General features: G+C 47.0%; 1 protein-coding gene across 4 annotated transcripts in view; it reads right to left on the bottom strand.

Annotated features, from left to right (window-relative positions):
- LOC123513972 (zinc finger protein 423-like) overlaps window positions 1–25,000 on the bottom strand; it is a 335,357-nt gene that overhangs the window by 1,882 nt on the left and 308,475 nt on the right. For 2 of the 4 annotated variants that reach the window (XM_045271489.1, XM_045271490.1), the window contains 6 exons: window positions 9,464–9,669; window positions 3,353–3,495; window positions 2,785–3,052; window positions 2,280–2,441; window positions 1,695–1,968; window positions 1–1,559 (listed from right to left, as the gene is read on the bottom strand). The exon at window positions 1–1,559 is cut by the window's left edge and continues 1,882 nt beyond it. In XM_045271489.1, coding sequence (XP_045127424.1) covers window positions 1–1,559; window positions 1,695–1,968; window positions 2,280–2,441; window positions 2,785–3,052; window positions 3,353–3,495; window positions 9,464–9,669 — 2,612 coding nt within the window. Of the gene's footprint in view, window positions 1,560–1,694; window positions 1,969–2,279; window positions 2,442–2,784; window positions 3,053–3,352; window positions 3,496–4,860; window positions 9,033–9,463; window positions 9,670–19,823; window positions 20,147–25,000 lie in introns of those variants that run through there. The other 2 variants (XM_045271491.1, XM_045271488.1) reach the window with 2 other exon arrangements.

Below are 25,000 nucleotides of genomic sequence, written 5' to 3'. Positions count from 1 at the left end.
GGGATGGTGCTCGTTCTGGTGGCTAGAGAACTGCTGTTCAGACGTCAGGGGCTCGCGGCACACTGCGCATGCACTACCTGACACCACTTTTACATGTGTGAGTTTGTGTTGAGCTAGAAGAGCAGCAGATGGACATAATTCATCACAGATATTGCATTTATGACGACCGCCATTACCCTGGTGAGACTTCATGTGGGCCTCCAGGTCTCCTCGAGACTTGCAAGCTTCGCTGCAATATGCACAAAACAGACTCAGAGAAGCTGCCGCTACCTTGGCAGTGACACCAACAGACCCACTCTTAATGTTGTGAGCTTGTTTCCTGTGAGTCATGAGTGCAGAATCTGTGGAAAACTCTGCATCACAAATATCGCACCTCAGGTCCTTTTTCTGGGGACTTCTCCTAGGTTTTGCCAAATTTTCTGGCTGTGGCACATTGCCATTGAGTTCTGAGTTGTGCTGGGTCTGCATATGCTTGTCCAAGAGAAATTCCACGTGAAAAGCATCATCACAAAGAGAACACTGGAACTGACGCTGGTGCGTTGAGACGTGTGCTGCCAGCTCGGCCTCAGAGCTCAGGCTGAGGGGACACAACAAACACCGGTAGGACCCTCCCCCTCCCCCGACACTCCCGCCCCCAACTGAATCACCACCCATCTGGCCACGTCTAATGTGGGTTACACGTATATGGCCCTCAAACTCTGACTGGGACCGGAATATGAGCGAACACCGGGTGCATTTGTGAACTTTGCATTCATTGCTGTGTTTGACGGCAAAATGGACTTGGATCGATACTTTGGAGTCAAACATTTCCTTGCAGAGAGCACACCGGTATAAATGATGGGCGTGAATATCCATCAAGTGTTTTTGCAGTTCATCAGGTTTTGAGAATAGCTTCAGACAAGCCTGGCAGCCGTACTCTGTGGACGTGACGCCAAGATGGGTGGCCACGTGTCCCTCAAGGGCGGCCTCCGATGTCAAAGGTAGACGGCACTCAGGGCATGCCAGCTGGACTCCACTTCCTCCAGTGGCACTCACCTGCTCTCCTCCATCCAGGTGAGACTTAAGATGTCTACGGAAAGCTTCGAAATTTGTGAACGGTGCGTTGCACTGACTACACAGCAGTGTTGAGGCGGGAAGGTCTGAAGTCAATCCATCATGCCTTGATTTTTTACTTAAATCAGTTGGGGTGTCAGTGGGTGGTGAAGGTGGTCGTTTGTTGAGCACTGCTGACAGCACAGGTGAAGCATGAACAAGCTTGATGTGTTCAGCCAAGGCACCTGGGTTACTGAAGGGTAACAAACACTGTGCGCAGAACACTCCCTCCGCAGCACGCGCCAGGAGATCAGTGAAGGTGTGAGCCGTCACTACATGGCGCTGTAGAGCTGTTACACCTCCCACACGTGCTCCACACAGCTCACAGCTCACTCCTCGGGAAGACCCAGGTCCTAGAGGGGAAGCCAAGGATGTCGCCATGCCGCTGGCGCTGAGAGAAGCACCGAGAGAAGGGTGGAGGCCCAGCATTGTTGTCATGTCCCGTACTTCTCCATTCATAACAGAACCTTTAAAAGAATAAAAGAATATTCTAATGACGATGCAAAGTTTTACGACATTTAATTCAAATTCAAGAAGAAAATGTAATTGTTTTACTCATTCATTAACTATACAATTGTGGGTATCTAGAGGATGTGACGCACCATGGGAGGACTGTAGGTGCAGCTGCAGTGCCTCGAGAGAAGGGAAGCCATCCCTGGAGCAGTACAGGCAGGCCAACTTCCCCGCCACCAGCGACAGCAGTGGGTTGGATAACGGACGGGGAGAAGGAAGTGAAGAAGGTGGACGCGGTGATGGAGTGGATGCTGCTGACGACGCCCCACCCACAGAGGAGGTGCCTGATCCCCCGCCACGCGAGGCGGGACGCTCTAGTGGCACTCCGTGTTGCTCTTCACCATGGTAACGTGACACGTGCCGCTGAGGACAATAACGAATGTCAGCAGGATTCTATGCCAAGCAAGGCGCGGTGTGGTGAGGCACTGCCACGCTCTCAGATAACTTGAAAATGCAAGCTACAGTAATTGGCTACAAAAACACAGATTCATTGATGTTTCTAGCTATCAAAATTACCACAACTTCAGAGGAACACACGCTCGGCTGATAAAAAATAAACAAAGCAAAATAAAATGCATGAATGATTAAACAGTGCACGCGCACGCACGCACGCACGCACGCGCTTTACTGTTTATATCTGTTACATTATTCTCGGTATGAGTTGCTGGACAGACCTGTAGATGAGCTTGGCTCTTGCAGTGCGTGTGACACACGGGACAGCGGACTGCGGCTACCGGGGACAGTGAAGGTGATGGCTCTCCTGCCGGCGAGGATGTCAGGTCTCCCGGGGAAGATCCTGCTCCAATTTCAATACCTTTAGGGCTCAGCAAATGTTCCTGTTGTGGGAAGACAACAGGTGTTAATAGAAATATAACCGCATAGAAGAAATCCTGATATTCAATGGCAGGTCTACAATAATAACCCATTACGTAACCAGTTAAGCATTGTGTCTATCACTCCAACTATGGCCAATCCACACCCACAATGAACGTAGCTGATTTGATCGTCGCACTTCACAAGCAGTGCCGAAGGCCACTGGTAACGAGATACAATTAACTCAGTGCTAACATCTGCTGATCTCTGTTTATCACATGTGCACTATCACAGCCTAGTTTTGCCAATCGCACAAGCATTGCAATCTAACCAGTATATAGTGTCTCCCCTAAACATTCTGGTTACCTTCTGGCTGTCCTTCAAGAAGTGGTTGAGGGACTGGGCATGACTCTCCGCTGCCGCTGAATCCCGCAGGAGCTGCGTCAGAGCGTGGGTTTCTACAGGCGCCTGGGCATCCTTCAGCAGCTGGTTGAGGGCGTGCGCGGTCAGCTTAGCTTTATGGTTCTGCATGTGTGCCGTCAGTGCGGCCGCAGTGTTGTAGCCTCGGTTGCAGACGGAGCATTGGTACGGCTTTTGCGTGTCGTGGGTCTTCTTGTGAATCTTGAGGTGATCGCTGTAAGGAAGGCGAGCAGTGCTAAGATAAACTGTGTAAAAGTAATAAGTTATGTTGGAAGGTACGTGGCAAGTCCGGTTTTGACAAGACACGTATGGATCATTTAGAGCAGCGCCTTTTTTGTATAACATTAAATCTTTTTATTTAATCATTCACTTTCTTTATCTATTTTTTTGTTGAAGGATTTACGTCAACCATGCCAATCCTAATTATACTACGATAATAAATGCCTCTATAATGCATGTAATATTTCAACAACTACATGTACCGGTTTAATCTACATCTGGCAGGTCACCTCACCTGCGGGAGAAGGCAGCCTCGCAGTGGCAGCACTTGTACTTCTTGTCTCCAGTGTGCAGCTTGACATGGCGATCCCGGGAACGCTTGTGCTTGAACAGACGACCACAGAATTCACAACGGAAAGGCAGCTGATCAGCATGAGTCTGTGCAAACAGGCATTATTTTAATACGATGTTGAGAGAGAGAGAGAGAGAGAGAGAAAAAAGCCGATCCAGATTCTATACAATACTCTAGATTTGTGTCTTGACAGATAAGCTGATACCCAATGCACATGTGAACAAAGCGAGGGAAAACATGCCGATGTTTAATTGCATAAAGAGATAGGGCCGATTGCTTTTATGCATACCCGAGAAAAAAAAATGCAAGGTGTGGGAAGGGACTAGAGGACTTTGTTAGGTGGTTAGCAGGAAGAAAATAAAAGCATAGCGGGCGGAGGGAGAGGTTAAGCGGCAAGCAGGTGGCGTCGGAAGTACCAACCTACCACTGCCGTTTGGGAGGCACTGCTACACCGCACACTATCAGGAGACCTCTTCATCATTTTCTATTATATTTCTGTGAAGAAGACTTATGCAACGTTACTTAAATTAGAGGTAAAGATCACCTGGAAAAGAAACCCGTAAATTGGAAAGGTCCTTTTGAGATAAGTCCTCGCTTGCTTGCATTAGATTGTTTTGCTGCGCCTTTACAAATTTAAATGACGTTAAAAGTAAGTAAAAAGTACGTTCATATATATGTATGTATATATATATATATATATATATATATATATATATATATATATATATATATATATATATATGTGTGTGTGTGTGTGTGTGTGTGTGTGTGTGTGTGTGTGTGTGTGTGTGTGTGTGTGTGTGTGTGTGTGTGTGTGCGCGCGCGCACTGCAATGGTTACGTAGAACGTGATGAACAAGTGAATAACGTTAAGGTGACGTGACTTCTTAACCACATCCCCACCACACCCATGTCCGCCTGCCTTGTCCCCACCCACTGCTCTGTTCGCGCGCTACCTCTGCTCCTCCACCTCTCCTTTCCGTCTGCCTTTTCTTTCTAACATCATTTGTGCATTTAACCCATCTCTACTCTCCCTCATCTCACCCCCATTTCTGAAACCAAGTTAGGTGTATAGCATACAGACATCTTCACCGTATATGAGTAAGTTCGAAGCAGACACATTAGTACGTGAAATTTTCTACACTTTCATATGGTGATAGGACACGGGACAGAAACGAATATTCTTTTCTTCACCATCAAGACGAGCACGCATGCATTCTCACAAGTACGCACACACACACGTTACTTTAAGTGTTACATACAGTGAATCACAGAAGGAAAGATAAACGATGCCTTAATTTCTTCCTCAAACTACTACGTTCTATGTTTCTGTCAACTTGTAATACCATCGCCTCAATAAAAAAATGCGAATTATTGGCTACATGTTTTAGTATTAGTTAACCTACAGGTGCAGTAATGATGTAGTGACACCAGTGCAAGTAGGTAACTCACCCAGCCGTTAAGATCGTCCCCGTCATCCAGGTCATCACCAGATTCAGTAGTTTCCGTCCTTGCATCATCAATATTCGTAAGATCTCCGCACACATCACGATGCGACTCCTTGTCTTCCTTCCGAGTGGTGTTCCCGTCGACAGCACCCCCACCGTCACTGATCAAAGGCGTTGTTGAGATACTGTAGTCTACCTGGGTGACAGATTCGCTTGATGCTTCACCTCGAAAAAGTGCCTGGCAATCAGATTCATCTCCGGTCATATGTGCAGGTGTGCTCCCAGGTTCCAGTTCTGTCAGCTTCCCCTCCCGCTGCCCGCTAGAGAAGCCTTGCTCTTGTGTTGTTGCTTCCTCGCTCATGGGCCACACACTCACGGAGTTGTCATCTGTCACTAAGACATCAAACAAATCCGCCTCGATCGCCTGGCGTAATATATCCTCTCCTCTGCCTCCTCCTCTTCCATCTTCAACTCCTTGTCTTTTGAAACATGTTTGAGTCGAGCCCTCAGAATCGTGCGATGAAATCTCTTCTTTACGAGTGGAATACAAATTATGAGAGTTAGTACTACACAATGCTGGACTCCACTTTTCCCACTTGACTAAATCTTTGCTTTGTGAACTCGTGGCATAGGATTCATCTATCGATTTTCTCTTTTTAGTTCTCTGTAGAGGCTGCAAATGGTCTTGAGCAAGACTTACTGATGGATGGCAAGAGTCTCCATTTTGAGAGACGGATGTTTCTGGGTTATCTATTCTGTTGATTCCATTCTGCCACTGCATCGTGCGAAGGTGCCCTGGTGTGCCGCCCCGGAAGTAAGGAGTGTCACAGGATTCGTTGGTTGCAGGATAAGATGGTTTGCTATCTGCCCGAGTAGCTTGTTTCCGAGCACGAGTCTCATTCGCATCTGCTGGAGTATCCACACCAGAACACATCTGATCGACGTGGCAAGGCACTTGTGGATCATTGCTCGATATATTTAGTCGTCCATTTTGGCCTTTCCCGCATGATGCAAGTCCCGAGTCTCTTCCTACTGAATGTCTTCCTTGAGTCTTTGAGTTCGCAGCAATCTGAGACGCCACGTCCACCAGCGTGTAGATGATGGAGGCTGAACCAGCAACGTTTGTCACTTGCATTTTGACTGGAGATAAAGTTTTGAATTTTCTAGTCTTAAAACTACTTTTCGACTCCTTGGCAAGTGGCGTCATTCGCAAACATGTACACGATTTTTTGCAGAGGCGGCACTGAAGCGGCCCCTTGAGACTGGTGACGTTGCTATGGACGCCGGAGGAGGTGCTTTGCGAGTTGCGTCTCAGTAGTATGGCACTGTCTGCAGCCCAGGTTGCCTTGAAAGATGGCAAAAGCTGATAGTTTATGGTGTACATTGACAAGCCTTCATCTTTATTTTCTTGCAACAACACATCTGCTCTGTACACCTCTTGAATACTTGGACCCATTTCCGATGGCTGTAGCTTTTGAAAATTTCGTTTCAAAGTTTTCTTGCTTTCACTGGAGTCTAGGTTCAATGAAGTTTGATGGAGGCTGCTTGTAATAGTGGATTCATTTTGGATGGCACTAAATCTCTCACCAGACAAGGCACTGTTGACGGGCGGGTTAACTTCTTCAGCGTGACGCTCAAATGCTGGGTATTCACTGCTTTCCATGTTACCCTTTCTGTGATCTGAGCGTTGTGTGTGCTGGTGGTCATGCTGCTTCATCTCATCTGAACGGATGTCACGCGTATTCGTACTTAGACTTTTTTGACAAGATTCTTCATAAAGAATCTTATATATCTTCTCCTCAGAATTAATCCTACTGTTCTGCATCGTCTGGTTATTGGTAGTCACATAATCATTCACTATGTTAGGCGCCTTCCTGGGTTGAATTTGAACACTACATACGTCATTCCCCAAGAACCTGCTTACAGGCTCCACATCAAGGGTTGACGTGCCAGAAAGAGTCTCTCTGTCTGTCTGGTCTTCCCTGCTGTCACCTGCGACACCTGCTGCAGGGAGGACGAATTCCAGAACACTCGTGGAACTCGTCTTAACCGAACTTGACTCTTCCCCATTGGCGTTAAAGTCAGTCTTTCTCTGGATAAAGCACGGATTTTGATCGGTACAGGTGACCGTTTTGTTCACAACGTTCAACGAATTCATGGTTGACAGACATTTCTCGTCTCTATTGAGGAGTTCGTCAGCTATTTCACATTTAAATTCTCCGCATCCATAGGCATCGGTGACGCACTTAGCTTTAAGGCCACGGCGATGACTGGGAGTTTTTGTTCCCACATTTAGTATTTGTTTCTGTGGTGGCTCATGTTGCGAGGTGGGTGCAGGAGTCCCACCAGCATTCATATCTTTTTCGAGGCTCTTCTGAGGCACTTCGATGATCACACTACAAGGCTTAGCAGGCGGAAAAGAAAATTCTGTTTTAGAAGTGTCCTTGTTTTCCTGACCATTGCACAAAGTTGAGGTGCACTTTGGTGAAAGCATGCAATATTTGCCGCTTTCATTCTTTTCACTTTCCAGTAAATCTTCTCCATGCTTAGAACTATTTGCCAATCTAACACAGAGTGATTCATGTTTGTTTGCTTCATTTGATTCCAGTGGATTACGTTTACTGTCCTTAAGAGGCAAATTTCCACACACAGCTTGGTGCTGGCCCGCTGCTTCTGTGGAGGGTGACAACACACACACCCGAGGAGTAGAACAAATGCACAGGACTGCTGGGGAGAACAGAGGAAAAAATGTAGTGGTTCTACCAACGGAAGAGTTGCAGTAATAATACTGCGGCGCTTCCTCACTGAGTTGTCCATTTCCTTTCGAGGCGCACTGTTCTTTGGGCAAACTTGAAATTTCTTCCGAACGACTGATGGTCACAAGTTTCAGAGGTCTTGATACTTCAGAGACAGGCACTTCTAGCAGGGGCTGCAGAGCAATGTCTTGTAGAGGCGGTGCTACATTGCCTGGGACACTGGTGACTCGTGCTGCTCCACTGTCAACCTGAAGCTGGAGTTCTTGGTTCACCAGAGCAACGCGATTCTGCCTTGTATTGGAGCGCACTTGTGGAATGCCTTGGCAAGTACCTGTGGAAAGGATGCAGCGCTGCGTGAGGTAGGCCTTGGTGTGAGCGGGGCCGTCGCCTGACCAAGTGTATGGCTGAGAGTGTCGGGTGTCGCCGGCACCCACACAGGACACAGAATTATCACCATTTAGTATGTTTGCAGAAAGAAAATTTATATTTATGTTTTTCCCTTTGCACTGACTAATAACATTAGGTTCTTCCTTTTTCTTGGCTTTTCCTATTTTTGTTTTCGTATCAACTTTACTTTTCTTAAACAAATTTCTACCTGCATTATCTTCTGCACACCTCTTTAGTGCCAAGGAACTCTTACAGCTTCGCTGTGCACCCGACACTTGGTCACGCGTCACCCAGTCCTGGGCAGCTTCTCCAGGAACCTTTTGTTCCGCAGGATATGTGGAGCGGAAGTTCATAGAATGAGGTGGTAGAGACTGATCGAGATCTTTCAAGCTCAAGACATTGCTGTAAATCAATTTCTTATTTTTTTCCTTATTGCTATTCTGATAACACCCTCCACTTTGCGCAGAGGACTGTGCTGAGCCTAAGAGGAAGGTTCCTGTCGCGGTGCTCTCGCTGCGAACACTAACATGGCGTCTTGTGTTAGACTTCCCGCGTGTGTTGTCCAGGGCTCCTGCTGACACTGTTCTTCGCCTGGCTTCTTTCCTTCCATGAGACGGCACAGCATTCGGCAGTGATCGAGATGTTTCTGAGAAACGCTCACCTACAGGAAACAATCGAGGAGAACTTTCTAGTATCACAGTAGAATTTAATTTCTTTAGTTCCATCTCGATGAAATTAAACAATTCCCCGGAAAGTGTAAGTGTTTTCCTTACGGGACCCAGTCTGTCTTCCATCTCCCTCAGTTCCTTTTCCACATGTGCAAACACGCTGTCCTGCGTCCACACATTGGTCCACTGACCAGTTTTTTCATGATCCGGAATCTTCATATCTGCTCCTCTCGTTACCAGTATATTATGAGGACGTTATCTTGTTGAGGTTGGCCTTAAATGACTAGGGCATGCTTTCTAGAAGGGGTTGATAAGCGTCAGCCATGAAGCTCAGTGGTGGCAAGGGTAGCAGCGGGACAAGAGACATGCACAAAACGTAAATTTTCCACCCAGGTTAACATGCAGCTGAAAGGAAAGCAAGAAAGCATTATGGAAGTGGTCATCATGCGTGCCTGGTGCAAACCACGAGTCAAAGGCCAATGGTATATACGTCTAAATAGAATCTGTGATCAATGAACTTTGGTAAACTTCTTTTTCCTACCACCCACTCTTCAGCTCCCAATGAAAAATAAAATAAAACTGTCTTTAACATACTAATAAACCTCTCTCCATAATAAGTTTACAATGCCTCCTATGAAGTGCATTCTATTAATAATTTCAATTAAGATGAAGAGCTTTCCAATTTGATTCCATAACCTGTCTTGCTTGTTGCACTATGGGTAACATGCACAGCGGCGACACTAAGATACTAATTACGTAGCAAAATGTCGGCAGGTGAGTATGAAGGCCACCCTACCTGCTCATGACGCTTGAGGTAGGACAGGCGGGGGAAGGCTCGGTCACAGAAGGAGCACTGATAGGGCGTGGTCTGCGTCACGCCCACCGTGGCCGCTGCCTCCACGTCCGTCTCCGAGGCAGAGGTGGGTGTGGCAGATGATGCAGGTGACAGGGAACCCCGCCCATCAGAACCCACGTCCCAGGAAGACCCGCCCACACTCACTTCTGTAATGGGAAGAAATACAAACGATGAGATGCAGTGAATACCTTACACCATTCTCTCTCTCTCTCTCTCTCTCTCTCTCTCTCTCTCTCTCTCTCTCTGACCCTAGTAGCCCTCTCATCAACACCTGCGCATTAGTTGGTCAGTCATGCTGGTGCGGGGCTGCCATTATGCACGTCGCGTAGTGCAGCACCTCCCTCCCTAAAATCCACCCCCCCTCACCCCACTCTCGTGCCCCGACTGGCCAAACTCTACCCCTGCCTTGCTCCTATCAAACATACATAAATAAAAAGAAATAAACAACAACTGAATAATAACAGAAAAATATGGCGATGGAAAATTTGATCCTTGCATTTGCCAAAAAAAATCCGTTTTCCCAGATGCTGCTCTATTAATCCTATGAGTAGCATGATGCGTTTTCATATTCATTCTACTTACTATTTGATGATCTTATACAGCTTCAAAAACTTATTTGGGGAATCATAATAGTAAAGATTGAGGCCATTAATCTCCTGAACTCCTTAGACTCTTGCTAGTGTCAATACAATGGTCTAATCGTACACAAATCTCAAGATAAAAATGTGTCCCAGTATTGAAGGGGGTTAAGTCTGCAGGTGTCCATCGTTTGCTTACCTGCTGCCGATGGTTTTCAGATTCTTTCTCTACATCCTGCTGAACATAAACAATTTTGTGCATACAGCCACTGAGAGACGGTTCTAAGGTTTGCTGATAGAAGGAAACACTACTCTTACAACTGCGAATCTGTTACTCACTCACAAATCGCACACAAAAATAATAACACGTTTCCCAATTCATTTTGATTTGCTACTGAAAAAAGAGGGATTCGTTTCTATATTAACCTGTGAGATTTTTAACCACAGGCTTCATGATAAGAGACTACACTTTTTAATTAATGGTCAGCTTATTCAACTCTACAACAAAGAAACTACGATAATCTCTTAACGCTTTGAAATTACCGCACATTTCCTAAAGAGGCGGATGAAGCTTGCAGTGTTGCGAAGATGATGTATTTCCTTGCATCAATGTGCGAGCCTCGTTGTCAAACCGGACGTGACGAGGAATACCAAAGAAGTGAAGCATGATGTGGAATAGCTTTTTTCGATTGATATGTTGCGGTTACAAGATTATTAGTGTGTGTGTGTGTGTGTGTGTGTTTCACTGTTTGATCTGCTGCAGTCTCTGATAGGACAGCCAGACGTTACCCTACGGAGCGAGCTCAGAGCTCATTATTTCCGATCTTCGGATAGGCCTGAGACCAGGCACACACCACACACCGGGACAACAAGGTCACAACTCCTCGATCTACATCCGTACCTACTCACTGCTAGGTGAACAGGGGCTACACGTGAAAGGAGACACACCCAAATATCTCCACCCGGCCGAGGAATCGAACCCCGGTCATCTGGCTTGTGAAGCCAGCGCTCTAACCACTGAGCTACCGGACGTGTGTGTGTGTGTGTGTGTGTGTAATTCACCTCGGTCGCCTGCTGATCATCCAGCCAGTCTTCCCCATTACGGAGCGAGCTCAGAACTCATAGACCGATCTTCGGGTAGGACTGAGACCACATCACCACACAACACACACCGGGAAAGCGAGGCCACAACCCCTCGAGTTACATCCCGTGCCTATTTACTGCTAGGTGAACAGGGGCCACACATTAAGAAGCTTGCCTATTTGCCTCGCCGCTTACCGGGACTCGAACCCGGCCCTCTCGATTGTGAATCGAGCGTGCTAACCACTACACTACGCGGTGTGTGTGTGAGAGAGAGAGAGAGAGAGAGAGAGAGAGAGAGAGAGAGAGAGAGAGAGAGAGAGAGAGAGAGAGAGAGAGAGAGAGAGAGAGAGAGAGAGAGAGAGAGAGAGAGAGAGAGAGAGAAAGAGAGAGAGAGAGAGAGCAAGCTAGTCGAAGCATACGTCCGTGGCTAAATATTAAACAATTCAGAGGAACAAATTCGTAAATGCAAGAGGGAGGCAGCAAGACCAGTGGGCGAATCGAAGCAGGAGTAAAAAAAAACAACATGGAAAAGTAAAATGGAATGTAAAGGAGATGGAAAACACGCCGAGTGCGACGTGTGGTGAGTGGAGGGCGTTGGCGACCGGTTGTAGGGAGGGCCAGGGAAGGGAAGTGGGGGCTAGGGCAAGGGAATGCGTGAAAGAGGAGGAACACTGTCTGAGGGGAAAAAGACGGAGAATATGACAGAGGGAGGGGGAAGACTGAAAAAGGGAGAAAATAGTGACAGACTGCAATGAAGTAGTTGAGGGGGAGGGGAAGGTGAGGCCTCGGGGGCGGCTTACACTGCTCCGGGGGGGAAGGAACAAATGTGATGCAGTAAGAAGGGAAAGTCTGAAAGAGGAGACGGCAGATGTGGCCTGAGAGGAGGGAGGGAATGTTTCCACAGGGAGAAGGACATAAGGAACCTGAGGAGGGAGCGAGGAGATGAAGGCGTCCAGGAGGAGGCGGAACATCTGCCCCTTGAGGCGCACTCACTCCGTAGCACCGCGTTAGGTGGTGTCCCCAGGCGCCCGCTACGTCCAGCCCGCCTTGACGTGTGCGTCATAGTGCCCTTATTACCACGGCGCCCTTGTGGAGTAAAATCCCAATGCTAAACCTGGAGTGTCTCCTTTGCGGCTGTGACAGGTGGTAGCGGAAGCCTAGCCCCGCCCCGCCCCTCCCGCCCCTCACCCTGCCCGTCAAGAGAACCCTCGCGACACTGAAAATGTTGCGCCACTGTTTTCATCATGCACGCCTGCCTCGCCATTTTGAAAAGGGTGAGCATGTTGTGTGCTAATGTTGCTAGAGCTAATGAAAAAAAAGCGTTGTAAATCAAATTTAATACTCAGTGCGAAATGAAAATTTACCGAAACAGAGATGAGTACGTTTCCCGCCAGTCGCAGGACGCATCCGCACTGTCAGTCTGCCTGGGACTTGAACAAAGTACTAATTTGTTGAAACACGGCACCGGTGGCACAGCAGCGGGGCATGGGAGAGCCCACCAGGATGCAATGCCTCACTCTTTTTTTTTTTATTTAAATTTTTTTTGCATGCGAATTTATTTCGTCAAAACATAAGTAAACTAAAAGTGTATCTCCGAGGTCTCTAAATGAAGCCTTCAGTGGGTGAGCAATATGTAGCTGGAGGAGAGAAGGACAGGAACACACGACTCCGAACATGCATCAATGAAGCATTAAAAATATAACAAAAATGAATAAACAAATAAATAGATAAATGAAATCGACATTAATTCAAAAACTTATTCCAACAAAAAAAAAAAAAATATTGCGTACTTTTAATGAAAAAAAAAAAAAAAAAAACTTCAGAAAACTTGCATTACAATTTGCTCCAATTTCTGAAACTATTTCTTGGGTAATGAAAATGACTTGTCTAACTCTGTTCCTCATTCCTTTCTGGTTTGAAACACTGTACCTCGTGGGCGGCAGCAGTGCTGGTAATACCGAGAAGGATAATTATAGGAGAGGAATGGAAAGGGACGTGCAGCCTTTTGAACTCATGCCAATGGGCGAGGTGAGGGAGACACAGTACAATACAGACTTTAACGCAAAAGGAAGAAATAACATACAAATCGACAAACAGACAGACTGAAAACACACACACACACACACACACACACACGTGGTCTCAGTCCTACCCGAAGATCGGTCTATGAGCTCTGAGGTTGCTCCGTAATGGGGAAGACTGGCTGGGTGACCAGTAGACGACCGAGGAGGTGAATTACACAAGTAACAATCGTGTGCTTCTTAACCCCTTTAGTACTGGAACGCATTTTTGCATTGAGTTTTTGGTATGATTAGACGATTTTATTGACATTAAGAAGGGTCTGTGGAGGTCAGAAGATCAATGGCCACAATCTACACTATCTTAATCCCTACCCGAGTTTCTGAAGCTGTATAAAATCACCAAATAGTAACCAGGATGAATAGGAAAACGCGTCACGGTACTGAAGGAGTTAAGCTTACGCAGGTGACTGAGTAACAATCCTCATTCAGGCAAAGACAACTTGGACCAACTTCTTTGTAATATCTCCGGGACGCTGACTATTTGGAGCAGAGCCAAAGTATAGTGACAAACTAATACGATGTGAAGAGAAGGAAATAAAATTCACAATCGACACAATAATTTACTCATGCAAGTTAGAATGAAAAATATACACATGTGGACCGTCTTGTTTCAGTCTGCCATGCTATCACTGATGCAAACCGCGGAACGTTGAGACAAGCGGGGAACTTTTGACATTGCCGGGAAGCGTTCACTCACATGTATCTGCACTGCATTTCCAAGGCAGCGTTGTCGCGATCACGTTGTACAGAATGGCATGTCTTGCGTTTTAGTGTGTGTGTGTGTGTGTGTGTGTGTGTGTGTGTGTGTGTGTGTGTGTGCCACAAAGTATTATCAACACGGGTGTATGAACATGGCTCACCTCACGGCGCACCAGACACGCCAGCCGCCGCCCGCCCCGTCAACTGGTCTGTACGCCGGCGTGCAGACACAGCTCCTCGCAGCACGCCACGCACACATACACACACACGTAGGGTCGCCACCTCACTGCTGCCGTAACCTTCACATCCCTCCCACATAACTAGCCTCGCTCACATCCACCACACCCATACTGCCACACTCCCGCGGCGCCACCACGCCTCCCCCTCGCATGAGGGCGAGGGAGGGAAGACCCCCTGGGGAGTCGTGGGGAGGACGGCGCTGGCTCCCCGGGGACACCGCCGCCGGCGCCCACCTCCCAGAATTACACCAAACTCTGCTTCACCATTGTTCCACTGTCGTCAGCTGCCAATTCTTGCTCCACTACCACAATCAACTACACACGCTGCCGTACGTCACCATTACGTCTCTGTGGTGTGGCGTGTGTACACACACCGCTGCGACGTGTGTATGTGTACACACACACACACACACACACACACACACACACACACACACACACACACACACCACACACACACACACACACACACTTTCATCCATTCCAGGCAGAACACAAAACTGCCATTGACGAATATTGTTAGTAATGACATCCCAAGTCTCACTCCCCTCCCCATCACATCACCTGCACCTTCCCCCTTCAGCTTCCTGATGCATCTCACCTTCACATGTGATGTCTACAACACGATGTCAACATCATTAACTAATGTTACGTATTCATCACAAGTAAAAACACTACAGAGTAGCGGCGGCGGCGTTTTATCTTGACATTCAATTTAACACTTCATACCTGCACGATGCTCGCCTCGAGATTTACTTCTTAACTAGACTCTGTAGTGACTGAATGCAGGTGTTTCTTGGTTTTTTAGTATTAAGACTTCATGCATGTGACACGAGAAATTACTTCAAAAGCAGAAATAGCAACAGTGTGTCTACGGCCGTACGTTAAGAGTGCAGTCTCTTCCCCACCTCTCCTACAGCCACCACTGTTCTGTGAACGGCTGACCACTTGTGCTGAGCCCTGTGCGGTGACCCGTGGCTTGTGCCTATGCCGAGGTTGATCGGAATTCTTTTTTTTAATCCCATCGGAGTACACGGCTGGCCAGCTCATGGTGGCAATGCAGCACATGCATGCAGGTTGTTGCAGAAGTGTCCGACGTTACAGTGTCACATCACCCCGTTCAATATTTGTAACCTGCAACCTTGCTAAGCTATACTAAACTTCCCAATTAAAGTAGCGCAGCGAGTGATTCTTTCCTGCTGGGGAGTGAGGGTGAGCGAGGAAGTGAGCGGCAAGAGGCAAGATAGCCGAGCGGCCCCACAGCCTTGTACTCGCACTGACCACCTACACTGACTCTTTCTGGTAAACTAATGCGATAGTGTTCTATACAAGTAGTGGAGATGTGGTCGTAGCCAGCCGCTCCCAAGGTGGGTCTGCCCCAGGTGGGTCAGCCCCAGGTGGGCCAGGCACTCAGCTGGGGAGCGGGACGGCGCCAAGGCTTCGTATTGATCCCCACCCGAACCCCGCGGCCCCTGGGGAGGCTGAAGACCCCTGGGGACTACCGGCACTACTCCCTCCACTACACTGACTGGGAGGGCTCGGCGGGGCTGGAAGGAGGGAGGGCGAGAACCCTTGGCGGAGGCTGAAGGCACGTCCGTGGTTTGGGAAGCTCCGCAGAGTTCGGAGGAAAGTGAAACACGGATATTGGAAAATAAAAATAGGAATTCAAATACACAACACCTTGGGAAATAAGGGAACGAACCGAACAATTCGTGATCTTTTAAAAAAAATTGAGAGATGTTTCGCGGATGAGGCGGGGAAGGCATCAACGCTAAGCCTGTGACGCTCTACCAGGCGGAAGAAAAGACCCAAGCAATAATGACAAAATTTCATGTTCCGGCTAACGCTTCAGATCGAACCGATACATTAATTACGGCATCTCATCTGTAACAAGCCTGGCACCACTCACCCTCCGCAACCTTCCCCCCACCAAGGTTTTGCAAAAATGTGTGAAAAGAATAATGAGGACAAAACTAATATACAAGGAAGCCAACTCTTCCCAGACCGATCGCGCGTGCTGAGCCTTTTCACATCGCAACACCAGGAAATAATAACCACAGCTATGCATGAACACAAACAACTTGGCGTCACTACCGCAACACGACGTTGAGGATGGAAGAGGGGAGACAAGCTCATGGCTGACAAAGAAAATTATATATATATATATATATATATATATATATATATATATATATATATATATATATATATATATATATATATATATATATATATATATATATATATGCACGGCTGAAGTGTGGCTGAAAGCGAGCTGCCTTAGAATGAAATTCCTATTGATGAGCAGACAACAAGTGGAGTGCAAACCTCACCTGAAGCGACAAGGGACTTATGACCATTATAGGGAAAACATACATAAAAGGAGGCCTAGGACAGAAGTCTAGTCCTACACACGGCCTGGTTGGAGCGGCGGAGTGGTGGCGAGGGCGGTGGAAGGCCGAGGAGAGCAGGGGCAGGTGGGGCGGGTATTGATCCTCCACCCTGCAGGCGGCGCCCCTGGAGGACACCAGGCCCCAGGGGAGGCCACGACACTCTGCCTGCCAGTCTGCCCCCGCCCGCTCCAAGTGCCTCCCAAGGGAATCCGCCGCGGCTGTTCCCCACCCTACCCGTTTGGTGGGCGAGGGAAGGCACGGAGGCGAGAGGGTGAAGCCTGGAAGGGAATGTCTCATTGTTCAGGGGAAGGCCGGAGGAGAGAAGCAGAAGGGCCCCGATGGGAGGCGACCTTATTTGTAGCGGCGGAGTCCTCACTCCTCCCAGCTGGTGCAACACGACGCGGCTTGACGTGGTGCTCCCTGTGGCCACGGGTGCTGGGCTTTGTAAGGGGAACGGGGAGGCGTCCGCGAGGAGTGAGGAAAAGTGGTGCGTCCAGGAGGGACATACAGAAAGGTCAAGATGTGGAGATGTAGATGGCCCTGTTTGGAAGACTAAAGCTGCATCCCGTGGGAAGAGGAGGAGGAGGAGGAGCAAACTCCGGTGTGTTTATATATATATATATATATATATATATATATATATATATATATATATATATATATATATATATATATATATATATATATATATATATATATATATATATATATATATATATATATATATATATATATATATATATATATATATATATATATATATATACATACATACATACATACACACACACACACACACACACACACACACACACACACACACACACACACACACACACTTATTTTGTAGCAGTCAGACGCAGCACATTTTGACAAATAGTGGAAAGGCTTCATTCAAATCTATGTAATAACATTACTTACAAAGCATTAAGGTTCAATGACACTGCCACCTATATAGCGGAAGGGGTGGAAAGGTTGGCTCGAAGGAGGAGGTTGTGGAGTTGGTTGGGTGGAGGTCTGAGCGAGGCCAGTGCCGACGAGCAGGATAGATTGGCGTTGAGTGGCTGTTCTGGCCTCCCACGGGCCTCGTGCACCACTACAGCACCCCTGGGACACGCTCACGCATCACCCTGTGCGCGCGCAACAACCTTCCCGCACGCTATCAACATTCCACTTCCCAAGGAGGTGAGGACTGTTCTGCTGCTACATTACCCTCGTGCCTGAGCTGCACTGCGATAGATATTCTGAATTACTTTACTGTGTTCAGGATTGGACCACTGCCACTCTCTAGCAGCATTGCAACTATGACAAGGAAAAGACAGGCAGTTAACAAACCATTGAAAGGTCTACCAAATATATATATATATATATATATATATATATATATATATATATATATATATATTCTTTTTTTATTATTTTATTCATTTTTTTTCTTTTCACAGTTTCTCCGAGCACTGCTTGGAGACTGTCTCCCGATGGAAAGTAAGAAATCTTCACTTCCAGTGCAATACAGTCTTAGTGATCTTTCTTCCTCGTGTTCCTATGGATGGGAAGGCTCAACTTTCTTATCTATCACCATTGCTTTGCTTTTGACAACGGAGGCGAGGCAACCGCAGCCCGTAGAGTGTAGAATGGAGTTTTGACAAGCGACGTTAAGCCGTAGCGCGTGATTATCTCGTATAGTGTTTCAGTCGGCACGGGAAGAGTGACGTGCTTTCCTGGGCATCAGCAAAATCGACACAAAGATTATTCTCGCTCTGTCTCATTAGAGCTGCGGTCACTCATTCACGCAGTTTGATGCTAAATTTGCCCCAGAGCGACACTCAGTACTATATAGTATAGGGAGCGCGCTCAGAAGAATGTGAGAGTGAACTGAGGCAGAATACATGCAGCAAGGAGTGGAGGGAAGATGGGGAAGCGACGCCTGAGAGCAAGAGCGCAGATTGGTGAGGAAAGAAAACTATGAGAAGCAGGTACGGATTTTCATGAGAACTTGGGAAATTATGTGACGCATGGCAGCAGGTGACTGCGTAATAAACATTCCCAAGAACGAACAACATAAGACATCAATGAAAGTCTGACAACATATGAATTTAGATTATGCTTTCTTTGCATATTACTCATGACATGTTTTCCGAATAATGCTGGGTTACGACGCTCAGTAAAACTATAAGTGCCCCTAATAACACCTTTGGACATGACAGGACCACATCACCTGCACTAAACTTAACGAATAAGATAATGCTTCTCTCAGTAATCTCAGCCATTAGGGAACGTAACAGCGACACGCTCGACCGCGTTCAAAAGCTGACCTGGCTACTCCGCAGCCATGACCCGGCCGGGAGACAGACGCAGGAAGTTCACAAAACTCAATCAAACAATACAAATCACCGATTCTCATTTCAGTTATCACTATCTGACCTGGAATGTGTACGCTACTGAACTTTCGTCGCCTTCATGACAACGGGCGAAGCTCCAGCCCATCTCAGACCACCACTCATCCCGCCGCCGTCGCCGCTCAAGCCCCACAGCAGCTGGACAAGCCAGTGCTCTTTGGAAGAGTGGCCAGGACGAGTTTCATAAATTGGCCACACATTCACCCACTTATTTTAGTTAATGTTAGATGAACAAAATATAATGAAGAGCATGAAAACATGTACACACTAAAACTGACCCAAACTTTCCAGTCTGAATTTCATGCTCAAAAGTGAAACAGGTAATCGACACCATGAAGCATGAATTACATAGAAGTGTGATCCTATTGAGAAGCGTTCGAGTTCTGCTCGAATCCATACATTAATACGAGAAACGCTGGTGCTTCACTTTTTACAATAAGGCTGCTAATTGAAGGGTTATGTAGAGAATGACAATATTAATGAGAGAGAGAGAGAGAGAGAGAGAGAGAGAGAGAGAGAGAGAGAGAGAGAGAGACTAGTCCCTGCACAATCAGTTTAGCAGAGTTGATGAAACGCCAAAATATCACAATATAATAACATGATACGTTTATTTTTTGTTCACCGTCACTAAGACAGGCGTGTAGTTTGGCCTCATCACCTTCGACCATCATCCAAAAGTAAAGACAATTCATAAATTACTAATATGAGGCGAGGCAAACGAAACTAAGAATTATTGCAATCGGACCCATTAACTTGAGGGTGTGGTGAGTGGAACAGGCGGCGCAGCGGGCCACGCCTAACCTATGAACACTGTGGTTGCCCACTTACCTTCATTCGCCACACTGCCGGTTTCACTGTCGGTGCCGTTTTCCTTGTTGGCTTGTATTTTTTCAATTAACAATTCCAGCTTGGAACTCTTGCCTTTAAAGAGCATCTTACAAGAAAACCGTGTTCCTTTGCATTACGCCCATCACATCCTTTTACGCGCTTCACTACTTCACAGACACACCAGAGCAGTGTCGCCAAGAACCACCACCACCAACCCAACGAGCGCAGGTCTCCCCGTCAACTGAAACAGAGGTGGCTCCTGCACCCATCCTTGGGGGAGCTCGGCAGGGGTGGGACGCTGGGGGAGGAGCTTAGCACCCACCCGGCTCGCTCATTGGTCCTTCTACTCTAAGACCCCAGTTTCATTGGCTGACATATAAATAAGCCAGATTGCACTAATTGCTGCTTGTCTCGTGACGGTAGATGGCCTTTATAAGGTGCAAATTGTAAGACCGGTGAGAAATTGCGCCTCCCGTGAAGCTAATAGCCACGCTGCTTCATGAAGACAGGTCGAACTCCAGCACGGTGACTGCCAAGCCCGACATTTAGCGTGCATCATCCGTCAACTGCGATGATGATTACACTAAAGCTTAATCACTCGAATCACTATTGTATATTCCACGATGACTTTCTCAAGCCAGTGACGTGCTCAGAAATCGACGCACAGGTATCCTTCCCCTCTTCGTCCGTGCGCGGCAGGATAGGGAGGCGCGGCGGCGGCAGCGGCGGTGGACTGGCTGGGCGGCGGCGACTGACAGGTGCGACAGGTTCACTGACGGTAACCTGCTCCTGGACTTGGGTTCCTGGGGGCTTGTAATCAACTGAAGCACTTGGGACAGGAGAGAATACCGGCGAATAAACAGGTGTTCCTAATTAATTTCTTTTTCAATTACGTCAGGATTTGTGTGGCGGCGGCGGCGGCGTCGGTGGTGGTGATAATGGTGCAGTGAAGGAGAGTTTATTCTTCTTTCCCATGTGTTATAAATTTAAGCCGCCTGTCTTTATTGCTTTCAGATAAATATTTACCATGCTGATTTTATGCAGTGCTTCTATTATTTTTTTTCCGTCTTATTTTTCTTCCTCCTTCTCTCACCCAACAACATTCTGACATTCTAAGGCATCCATCTACCTAACACTCACTCTCCTCTGATGTTAAACAAATATACAGTATGCAATCTTTGACAATGTAACCACGCAAAAATAATGCGTTGGTGTCTGCAGGCGACGGTGACGGGGAGGAGGAGGCACACCGGCCCAGCGAGAGGCCTCGAGCTGGGTTAAAGACCACCACCGCCGTAGCAAAGATGTGGACTACTTCTGTGTGGGATGCAAGACGTCGATGATAGAGTGATGCGCACATGTAATCACAGCGGTGCTCAACTACGCGGCTCTTGTTGAAGTGAGGCCTTGACCGATAAGAGGACGGGAGCAGCGCGTGGTGCTGATACGCGGAATGCCTTTATTTTGGTAGGACAAGAATAAATTAGAATTCTGATGCTGACGAACGAGAGAGAGAGAGAGAGAGAGAGAGAGAGAGAGAGAGAGAGAGAGAGAGAGAGAGAGAGAGAGAGAGAGAGAGAGGAAAATACTCCATCAAAAGTGATATAGTAGCCGTACTAAATCCACCGTCATGGCAAAGTGATAGTGAAGTTAGCATGTTACTTCGTGCCAGGAAATAACAGCGATGCGCGGCGTCTCCTCAGCTGTCTTAATAGAGTCATTGGCTGTCGTCCCTGCGCTGGGCGGCGGCAGTCTGCACTCACCGTTCCGGAATCTAAGTGAAGCAAAGCAGCTCAAGCGTGAGAGCGAGATGCGATAAGCGACATTATAGCGATGACGACGATGGGGGAAAGTGCGCGGATGCCTCTGCTTAGTAGTGACGGCAGCGCGACCAGGACCACGCCAGATTATACTTGATCAAAACCTACGCTCTGAATCTACGGAGGAGTCTTGGTCTGAAAATGTGCAGGTCGAGTTTGACAAGCATGCACATCTACGCATACATAATACTGGCTTTTACTTTGCGAAGAGAGATTGTACTGGCAAATATTCCTTACCGCATCAAAAGAACTAGAGAGAGAAAAAACTTGTAGCAAAAAGAAAGAGCGTAACAAGTCCGCATAATAGCTGGCAATGTATTCAGTAAAAAAGTTACTTATATTACACAGAGAGGGAGGAAAAAAGCAATTGCAGGGCGTCGTAACCCAAAACAGGTAACCCCGATCCCTCGAGGCACAGCGAGTGAGGGAGGAAGGAGCGTCTCTCTGCCCTCCACTCGCACGCCACTGGCATACCTGCACCACACGACAAATGCAAGCAATTAGACGCCTGTGTTTCCCAAGCTTTGTGTTTATCCCAGCGGGTACTCACAGCTCGAGGAAGTATTCTGACCTCACCCTTTGTACGGCGCAGAGCATATTGTTCCCTGCCTGAGCGCGCGCCTCCTCTGGGTGCTTCTTACAAGTGGCGGAAGAGATTATTTCCGTCGCTTCCATTGTTTTAAGAGCAAAGGTGGAACACGACACGACGACCATTTACCCTCGTCTGAACTTTTTCCTCACCACTACCACACTCTGACACACACACCACCGCACACCACAGCCGCCACCACCACGCCTTAACCTGCTGCACGTCCCTTCCCACTCCTTCTCCTCCTGACGGCGTTCTAATGGTATGCACGAGATAGAGAGACAATAAGTATGGGCCACCTCGCAGTTTTCTTCAACAGGACAGCGATTTGGTGGCTCGGTGCGTGATGTAAAAAGTTACTCTCTTATTGTTATCCATTGATCTTGTGGATGAAAGTGTGTGTGTGTGTGTGTGTGTGTGTGTGTGTGTGTGTGTGTGTGTGTGTGTGTGTGTGTGTGTATGAAAGTTCTCTGATGTATAGAAAAGTTTCACGTTCTGTATCACATTCTGAAAGTTGGCTGAGTTCTTCCTAAGGGGAGGACAAGTTTGGAAAGATTCTGACTACGACTTTGTGCAAAGAAAATTCTCTCTCTCTCTCTCTCTCTCTCTCTCTCTCTCTCTGAATCTGACAAATATTTAAACCATAAATATATTTTGCTCTTTTTTCTAGGTTGATAGAAATTAAAAGGCTTCACTTCTCAGTTCCTGCGTTCAACTCCTCAGCTCGAATGGTTCACGAAGCTAACCGAAGCAGCGACACTTTAATAACAAAAAAGAAAGAGTCACAACCTGCTTCATTCTCTTCCAGTCTTTGTTTTTTTATCTTGCACCTCCAGAATATAGAGACAAAGATCGTTCCTGCGTGATTGTGGAGTTGATTCAAGTGTTCGAGTCCTTCAAAATTTCCCATTGCATGTCTACCTTAGTCCCTCCTCGTTGCCGGCGAAGTGTTTAAGTCCATAGAAAAAAAGGAAGACTAGAAACGAATCCACCTATAAGAGAATTAGAAAAAAAAAAGAGCAGCGCGAAATTGCCAGCACGGAATAACTTGTCGATGTTTATAGTTGAGAGTGGTCCGTATAACCATTATTAAGAGAAACTGGTAACATCCAATGCTGTAAAGAAAACGAGGAGGGAATAAAGATCAGCTGCCACACTGCTGCTACTACTATGGCTACTATCTATCTATCTATCTATCTACCAATCTATCTCTCTATATTCCTTAATTATCCTAAAAAAATAAAACGTAAATCATAATGAATACAGTTACCATTACCACAACAACAACAAACACATTACTTTATTTTTCTTCATTTTTTTTCCTAAGACCTTTTTTGAAGAACATGACATCAACACTTTAGGAAACAATGCATACGAGAAATGTGAAGAAGAAAGGTACGTACGTATAGGTGCTTCCACCACCATTACCAAGCCTTTCCTTTTTTTTTCTTTTTTTTTTTCAAAGCAGTACGTGTCTTACATGAAATACTGGTGAAGGTAGCAGTGTCCCAGCAAAGAATGTCCCACCACGCTTAGTGACCATTACCATGAGGACGCCGCCACAACACAACCACCAACACCACGACCAACAACACCGAGCCAACACGCACCGCACCGCACCGCACCGCAAACCGCTTGGGAACTCAGTCTAATCAAGCACTAGAGAGAGAGAGAGAGAGAGAGAGAGAGAGAGAGAGAGAGAGAGAGAGAGAGAGAGAGAGAGAGAGAGAGAGAGAGAGATAATATAACAAATGTTACTATTCATGTCACCTATGAAATTCAACTAAAAATTAACTTAAAAAAGGAAAAAAAAAGAGAAAAACATAAACAGGGAGCGAATCACGAGACACACACAACCCGCAAATGATCCTCACGTGCCGGTAACACGTGCATGGAAGCAAGGCCGTAACTCATGACTTGCTGTCGATACTACACGAAAATTGAAGACAAGACAACATTTGATCTCCCTGTTCAGGACATGACTAAACTGACTGACTGACTCTCTCTCTCTCTCTCTCTCTCTCTCTCTCTCTCAAATCTAAAAAAGCAACACCCATACCTACACAGACCACTTAAATTTGATACTGTCTTCTCATCACCACGTGTAAGAACCAACACACAGTCATCACCACACCTCACACTCCTCTCCCAGCGACATCACCACTTCTAGCCCTTCCATAAGTCCCCCACAACATTTCCTCCTACGTCTTCCCGCCTCCCTGCCCACCACACCCTTCCTCAGTCCCACGGGAGCGGCGCTGGGGAGAGGAGACGCCGGCGGGAGAGCGAGCGTCGGGCACCCACCTCTCTTGTGGCTCTCATCCTTAACGGAGTCTGAAAATTCCACACTACGAAATTCAGGTCCAGCCAGCGTCTCCTTCACCAACTACTCTTTCTTCTCCTCCTCGCCCTTCTTCTTCTTCTTCTTCTTCTTCTTCTTCTTCTTCTTCTTCTTCTTCTTCTTCTTCTTCTTCTTCTTCTTCTCCTCCTCCTCCTCCTCCTCCTCCTCCTTTTTCTTTTTCGTTGTGTAGTTTTGCTAGGCACTCTATCTCTGTCTATCTATCTGTTTTTGTTTCTCTCTCTCTCTCTCTCTCTCTCTCTCTCTCTCTCTCTCTCTCTCTCTCTCTCTCTCTCTCTCTCTCACACACACACTCGCAAAAAAAAAAAAAAAAAAAAGGCGAGGGAGCCAGAGAGCGAGATAGAGAGATAGAGAAGCTGCCCAATCTGCAAGAACCAATCAGATTCAGGATTTGGAGGGCGAAGCAACA

This window comes from Portunus trituberculatus, chromosome 37 (assembly GCF_017591435.1).
Source record: "Portunus trituberculatus isolate SZX2019 chromosome 37, ASM1759143v1, whole genome shotgun sequence".
Lineage (NCBI taxonomy): Eukaryota > Metazoa > Arthropoda > Malacostraca > Decapoda > Portunidae > Portunus > Portunus trituberculatus.
This window is presented reverse-complemented; position numbering and strand designations above follow the sequence as displayed.